We start from the raw sequence: 8,496 nt of genomic DNA on the forward strand, positions 1-8,496 counted from the left end.
GTTTTCGTTAAAAGAAAAAGTTCCAAAAGTATTTAGGTTGGTGAAGTAGCTTTGTCACTTCTTGATCTGGTTTTGTAAACGAATATCTTTTAATTTTATTGTCCATTCTTATCCTTTTAAGATTGACATGGTCTGCTCTTATTTTGCTTTGTGCCCTTTTCATGGCTATGAATGCATCCAGTGTTCTGTTTTTTGAGATTTTAGGTTGAACATAGGATTCGATAGTGTTTGCATCGAAATACATTGCTTCACATGTATTTTTATGGGAAATGAATTTTCTTTCATCTTCATCTCTGATTGTTTTCAATTTCTTGTCAAGATCGTTTTCGATCTCGTCAATGTGTTCCTTTATACGCTTTCGAACAGATGACATTTCATTTCTAGCTTTGTCATGATTCATCGCAATTGCCTTTAGTCCTGACTGAACGGCATATTGTGTAATGTTTATGTCATTCCTTAACAGTCCTGTGTTGTCTTGCAGCTTTTCAAATTCCTTCTTTATATCTATTCCAGGCAAAATGTCATTGATACGCTTAACACTTTCACATTTTTCGTGACTCAAAGTTTGGCAGGAAGAGCAGAAAACCTCGTCATGTGTTTCGCAATAACACTCTACCAGCTGTTCAACATGAATTGCACAGGTGTCGGGTTTGCAATCTTTCTTTTTCGGCATATTGGCCTTCTCTTTTAGCACATGATGTCTTGTTATAGAAGGACGGCAATGCACTTTATAACAATCATTGCACAAATATTCTTCACAGTCGACACAGTATCCCTCCACACGCAAACTATGTCCATCGCTTTTACATGGATCACAAAACAAATCTGCAAATTCAGTACATAATGCAGCAACTCCGTTATTCGTAGACATGTTGCATTTTATTTTGAAGATTTAACGTATTACTAAAAGTCCTCGTTTATATCTTTACTTATATTGAAATTGAGATAACAGTTAAGATTTTTGCCATATTCGATTTTTCCTTTTAATTTATAAGTGTAGTAATTTGATACATCGTATACACATTTCAACCGATATTTATATTTCAAACATATTTCAATAAGACGATCTATAACTTTCTCAATCGAACAATGTCTCTATTTAGGATAATCGGCCAGGCAATGGAATGTGCATTCAGGAATTCTTATAATCAGCCAAGTATGTTATGTGATATGCTATCTTTATTACAGTATTTAAACTTTTAGTCAATACACAATTGTTACGTTAAGCAATATATAATTCAAATAATGGAAATAAAAAACGTTTTGCATTTCTTTGGGTGTTTTATTATGTCATTAAAGCAATATACAATAAAAGTACATTAATGTATTATCCCAACATTATACAAACTGATTATATTGCATAACATTAAAGAGTCTAAGCAGAAAGAGACCCAATATCATTTGGTTTAAATGGCTACTCGTTTCCTTTTCTCAAATTTGAAAAGAGGGAGACAATTTACTTTCTTAACAAAACACATATATCAGATTGAATCATTTTCTCAAGCAAAATGGACACTACAGAATGATCTGAAAATTACCTTGATGAAGTAAATGTTGATTTTTTTTCAGATCTCTCTCAATATAAAAATATTTCTATATATATTTATAGATAAAATCATATGTCTTAAATAAACGTCTTGAAATATACCGCAAAATAATCAGATATACATGTATTTACAAATCCTAGACACTGCAAATGGCAACAGTTTAGCTTTACTGTTGGAAGAGGACGTCAGATGTCCCGTGGATATTTCAGGCTAGAGCGTGCACCTGACATAAAAAAACTTAGCTTTTATGTATCAACTATTCTGATTGTTTTTTTATGGAAAGATCTTAAGTCAATAGAGGGTTTCAATCTTGCTGCATTATAATATTATCCAAATCAGCGAATTTTTCAGTCTCATAATATTTCATTGGATTTTAAGAAACAGTGTATAATTATAATAAATAAATTATAAGATATTACATACATATGTAGTTTTATTTCTTTACTTTTATAGAATTATTTGTGTGTTTTGGTTGATTTTTGTTGTTATTTTTCTTCTTTTTTAATAGATTTTTTTGAATAATTTTCATTTTTTATTTGTTTCCGGAATGCAGGGTATCACGATAGTTTGTCAATTATTTTCGTTTGCACTTAAAGACGTTTTCGGGAGTTTTCATATAGACATATAGGCAAAATTAAAACTGTTCTTTAGAATTTCTTTAAACTTGCATGTTGTTAGAATATGATAGCAGAAACACTTTCAGCGAACAAAATAATTGGGGTCACCGTTCTCGTTTTTGAGTTATCTGCCCTTGAATTGGACTTTTTTGTTAAATTCAAGGGCAGATAATTTACAATGAAGGGAATTAAAACAATTTTTCTTTCTTATTTTCATGAAGCTTACCTTCGTTTTAGTTGATATGCAAAATTTTAAGAACAAATTTAGAGTGGGTAATTTTAATTCCTTCTTCTTCTTTTAACCTGTGCATTTTTTTCTTTAAAAATGACCTATTTTTTTAAGAATTTTAAGTACCTTTATTTTCATTGAAAACAAATAACGGAAACGATGTAAGGAATTGCATATTATTATGTATTGTAATCAACAATAAAAAGAAAAACATAATCCAGAAGTAAAAACAAGAATTCAGTTAAGTATGTATAAGTTATCTGCCCTTGAAATAACCTCAGATAAGTAGAAAAGTTTGATTCAGGGGCAGATAACTCGAAAAAGAGAACGGTGACCCTCCTGTAATGAAAGTGAAAGAAACTGAATATTTTTATTACCTGGAAGAGAAACAGCTTATTTGACACAGGTACCACTATTATGTCATAAGGTGGTGAATTAAGTGATACATTTGCTGTTAATTTGTCATTGTTTATATCTATTAATTTCACATTCTTGTTTCCCTTATCAACAATTGCAACAAGTGATTCTGATATAAAGTATAGTCCGGTTATTACACATTCATCCGAATTATCGGTAGACATTGCATAAAGATCTCTGATAAAATTAATTGTTTTTGATTTTGTTTCGTTGAAAGAAAAATGTTCAAAAGTATATGGTTGTAAAGTAAGCTTTGCGACTTCATTATCTTCCTTAAAAGTAGAATCTTTTTATTTAATTGTCGATTCTATTTTTTTTCTACATCGATATGGTCTGCTCTTATTTTGCTTTGTGCCCTTTTCATGGATATAAATGCATCAATTTTTTGTTTCTCGATATTTTAGGTTGGACATAAGATTCGATAGTGTTTGCATCAAGATACATTGACTAACATGTATTTTTATGAGACATTATATTACTTTCATCTTTATTTCTAATTGTTTTCAATTTCTTGTCAAGTTCGTTTTCGATCTTGTCAATATGTTCCCTTACACGTTATTGAACAGATGACATCTCAGGCCTAGCTTTATCATGATTAATGTAAATTGCCTTTAGACTTGACTGAACGACACGTTCTTTAGAAATATTCCAGGAAAAATGGATCACAAAATAGCTCTGCAAGTTCAGTATATAATTCAGCTTCATCATTCTTATACATGTTTTTTTATTTTGAAGATTTAACGTATAACTGGATGTTCTCGTTAGATCCTTACTACTATAACATCCAACTGCTTGTAATGGACATGAATGTTTAGTTTTTGTCAAATTGAAATCTTCCTTTTTATAAATGGAGTAATTTGATATACATGTATATCTTATATCCGTATACGATGCAACAATACTACACTCTATAACATTTTAATTGACCAATATCCCTGTTTAAGATAATCGTCAAGGCAACGGCATGTACATTCGTTAAACTGAAGTTCGTTTAATCAGCTTATCATATCAAAAGTATGAAATGAGATGTGCTAGAAAGTGATTAAACTTTAATTCAGTGCTAAATTTTGACATTGAGCAATATATATTTTAGAGTACTTGAAACGGGGACATGGTTGTATCCTTTAATTATGTCATACATTGTCTGTGATAACACCGGAAACCTTACTATTTTTGTCATTTTCAGATTTAATGATTCTTTTTTTTCTCTATTGTATTGTACTATAATGTTGTTTCTGTCGTCCTTGAATACCATGAAGTATTGTTGTGTTTGTGGTATTTAAAGTTCATTCTATTTGATTTTCTTCTACTCGGGTTGTTCCAGTATTCCTATTTGAATAATGTGCCCTACTTTTTAAATGTTTTTTGACGCCTTGTCTGTGATATGAAGGCTTCATAACCTCAAATATATAGGATTAATTTGTATTTTGTTCCTCCCATTGTTTTCTCTTTTTGGTCACATGCATTCTTACTTGGGTACCATACGCCGCTTTTCATGATAACAGCCGTATAAACACATCTTAATTCAAAGTTTCACGACCTTGAACACTTTTTAAGTCAATTCTAGGGAATATGGACGGTAGTTTGCGATTACGACTATCGTCCATGAATTATGCTCAATGAAACCAAACATGCGATATTTTTAGTTTTGTTGTTTTAAGAATTTTTTTTGGATTCGTATTTCGCTATTTTGTAGGTATAAAATCAAATCAATTAATTTTGATAGGAATAATTTACTACAATCAGTATTTTTCACTGTTGACTTATTGATAAATATACTGATATTATCAACAAACTTTGAGTTTGAATTTGCAAAAATTATCATACTTGATACGCTTAACATTTTTCAGGAATCGAAATTGTATATTACTTACCTTGGTTAAGTTCGTTTACTTCAAACCACCTGCCCCTAACCACTATGGATTCGAATCTCGCCTTTGTTAGATGGCTATCACGCTAGCTACGGAACTTCGGTGGTACAGGTGCCCGTTTAAGGCACGAACGTGTATTCCTCAACTAGTAAAGCTGGAAAGTCGCCATATGACATTCACTGTGTTGGTGCGACGTTTAACACAACAAAAATATATCATAATTCATTCGACATCAAAATTTTACAAATAAATAACTAAAGCGATCAGAGGAAACATAAAGCCCCTCGATACACTTTAAGGAAAACAATTAAAAAGATAAGAAAGAAAAAAATAAATTATCAATTTTCAAATTAAAGGATCAAGAATAGGACTGGTTTGGTGGGTCTCTGATGTCTGAAAGTTTTAAGGTTTAACTTGCTTTTTTATTATCTTTGTTTGTTTTGACATATTTGAAAACAATTTTACTAAGATATTTGTGTTATCACCACCATATAAAATTGTGATAATGTTGGGGTTGCATTTGTATTTTCGGTTAGCTGTTCTCCTTGCTTTCAAGAAAAAGTAATGATGTATAGTTTCATGAACAGACACAATATATCAAACGATGTCTGCAATTTTCTTACACATGTGAGTTTGTTGTTTTCATTGCTTACGAGGGATCACCCTTTTCCAGGTGTTTCATTATCAAATTGTATGCATGCAAGTGAATAAAGAATGTTGATGATGTTGTTGGAGAAAGGTTGTTCATTTAATGTACATATGTGATTTTAACGCATATCTGGTGGATGTTTGTTTTCTGTCTCCATAGTAGAAAAAATAGAAACCTTTTTATAGGCTTTTACAGATTTATTTAGCTTGTATTTAAAAGTGTTTAGAATGGAGCTTGTCGTTCTTCTGGGGATAAATATAAAGAAATTTGAATTTAAGGGAGAAGACACAGTTAAATTGATTTTCTAACTCTTATTCTCTTATTCTTAAAGTGTTACTCTCTTTTGTAATCATTATTGTGCAATTAATAAAATACCATTTTGTTAATAAACTAGATTAAATTTTAAAGATTACTTTGGAAGAAACAATAACGACCACAAAAAAAAAAAAAAAAAAAAAAAAAAAAAAAAACTTTACAAAGTTTAATGAATATATATAGTTCTCCGCGTTACATCGTATAGCGGAGAAATATTGTCTCAACATAGCGTGACCAAAACCGGTTTTGTCCGTTATTAGGTCTATAAATAACTAGTTATGTGATATATTGGTCACTTCTACGAGGTTTCTCTTACGGGTAACATCTTACATTCTAAAATGAGTGACACCGACATGAATTCGGGCGGGGAAGATAGCCAGAAATTGGAAAGAATGGTGGATAGTAAAATTCGACAGTCCCTGGAGACGCATAAGAACGACATGCTCAAGGAGATTGGATCATTATTCGAAAAGATAAGTGAAAATACTAATAATTCACAGTTAAGCAAAATTAGTAATATCATAGCATGTGACATTCCAAAATTCAAAAGAAAAAGCAATGAAGAGCAATATAAGCACAACGTAAAAGTAAACATGAAATTAAATGAAGCCGAGCAGTTAGTTAGCACAGACCCCGTTCAGTGTAAAGCCAAAATCGTTGAAGGTATTTATTTCTAATTTCGCTGTACAACAGTTAATTGATATCTTATTTTCGTTTATTCGGATATTTTTAATGATTTTTAATGATATCAGAAGCACCTGAAATATAAACATTTATGATAACGGTGATAATCATATATAAAAGTACTGCCGTTATATAAACATGTCGTTCACTAAGTTAAAAATACACACTTTTCGTTATTTCGCTTATGTAACGGATACTAGTATTCATTGGTTTATATGAACAATATATGTTATTCTTACAATTTTAAAGCACATAATTATATTTTATTGAACTGAGTGATATTTTTATTGTTGCTATTCAGCATACTTGTACATATATAATTGATATATCTCATATCTCGTGCTGTTATGCGTTTCAGCTAAAGAGATAATTGGACACAGACAGAAGCTAATTCAGCTTGCGGATTCGAGCGAATTAGGCTGGCGTATTGTAACAGATCGAGCTCAGAACGTTGTTTATTATCGTAAAAGCTGAAACCAAACAAAAAACATAATGAAATTATTAATTTACAATCTTTCAGCTTACAAAGACTAGAACAAGTTAAATTGAGGTTACAAAAATACTTAATCAGTTAACATGTACGTAGGTAACATAATACCTACAATTATGGCATAGTTGTTCCTGGTCTTACAATTTTCACGAAAGTTCTTAGAATATATGTAGTCTAGACATTAACCATTAACAAAAATGACAGTGTGAAGTAATATCTAATATTTGAATTATTTATATCTAATTATATACCTTCATAAAGGTCCATAAACCTTATAGATATAAAGGTACGAAATAGCTTAGGACGAATCCGACATTAGTCGAGTACGAACGTAACCTTTCGCCCCTTTAAATACAAATCTCCGAGTACGAACATATTTTAGGGCGAAACCTAATCATAAAGAAACATAAAATTCTTACAAACATGACTAGAATAAACAGTGTAAAGTTGATTTTAAAGAAAATACATATAAAAAGTTAACGAATAAGCTGTTTCCTTACATTATAGCTCGACATAACCCTTTTAACAAGCTTAGATTGGTTTTCAACAAACGGCGTGGTTTTATAAAGAACGGTAACTCACTAAATTTTTATTTCGTACAAAACCGTTTCGTAACACTCCCCGTCTGGTATTAAATACCACTACAATAATCTTATAAAATGCTTGACACTATGACAAATCTTTGGATTTTAACTTTCAATTATTTCCTATATGTAAATCAGTATTACGGTCTAAAATAAAGTTATATGTTCTTTCATAGAATTAGACACATCTACAGGCCTATGCACTTGTCCTCATGCTCGATTAATTGCACGATTTTAGTTATCGGTCTCACATAAGATTTTGATTCTGATTCACCGGTGCGGTTGAGTTTAACCATCACTTTCCTAACATGGCCGTCTTTGCTTGGATACAATTCAGTAATGATGCCCATTGGCCAATTATTTCGATGGCAATTGTCTTCAATAACTAAAACGACATCCCCTACTTTAAAGTCTCTCTGTGATGTTGACCACTTCTTCCTTTGTTGAAGTGTCTGTATATACTCGATCTTCCATCTTTTCCAAAACATATCGGACAAACACTGAACACGACGCCACTGAGCTTTATACATGTCTTTAAGACTAATTTCGTCTAGATATTGACCTTCTTCACAGGGCTTCTGGGTAAGAAGCATTGTTGGATTTAATACAGTTGGATTTTCTGGATCCGTAGAAACGGGTACTAAAGGTCGTGAATTCACAATCAAACACACTTCTGCCATAAATGTTGTTAGAACTTCATGAGTAATGTCCCCTCTAACATCCACAAACATGGACTCAAGAATGCGTCGCACCACACCAATTAACCGTTCCCACACCCCACCCATATGTGACGAGTGTGGGGAATTGAAAATCCAACAAGTTCGGTTGTCATTCAAAAGTTGTCGCACTGGACCATCTTCGACATTGATCGCGTCAATTTTCATGCAGTCCGTCGCTCCAACAAAATTGGTTCCCTTGTCTGAGCGGAAAAGTCGAACAGGTCCTCTAATGGCAATAAACCTGCGTGTTGCATTGATAAATGATGAAGTACTTAGCTCCTCTATTACTTCAATATGAATAGCTCTGGTAGTGAGGCAAGTATACAACACTGCCCAACGTTTGGTATTTGATGTTCCTCCTCGAGTGCGACGAG

At 31.9% G+C, this 8,496-nt stretch overlaps 2 protein-coding genes across 2 annotated transcripts; both read right to left on the reverse strand.

The window, feature by feature from the left end:
- Positions 1–7: 7 nt before the first annotated feature.
- LOC132720843 (E3 ubiquitin-protein ligase TRIM33-like) lies at positions 8–871 on the reverse strand. Its single transcript, XM_060705066.1, has one exon. It carries the CDS (start codon positions 869–871, stop codon positions 8–10), a length of 864 nt encoding a protein of 287 aa, XP_060561049.1.
- Positions 872–6,760: 5,889 nt separating this feature from the next.
- Positions 6,761–8,496, reverse strand: LOC132720844 (uncharacterized; the record flags this gene model as incomplete). Its single annotated transcript, XM_060705067.1, is given in 1 exon segment — positions 6,761–8,496. A coding segment is annotated over 1 exon segment (905 nt), but the record flags the coding sequence as incomplete, so codon positions are not given.

The sequence above is a fragment of the Ruditapes philippinarum genome, unplaced genomic scaffold (genome assembly GCF_026571515.1).
Source record: "Ruditapes philippinarum isolate M1 unplaced genomic scaffold, ASM2657151v2 ctg24509_1_1_1_1, whole genome shotgun sequence".
Lineage (NCBI taxonomy): Eukaryota > Metazoa > Mollusca > Bivalvia > Venerida > Veneridae > Ruditapes > Ruditapes philippinarum.

Coding starts and splice junctions, on each gene's coding strand:
- LOC132720843 (XM_060705066.1), bottom strand. CDS start 871: ATGTCTACGAATAACGGAGTTGCTGCATTATGTACTGAATTTGCAGAT.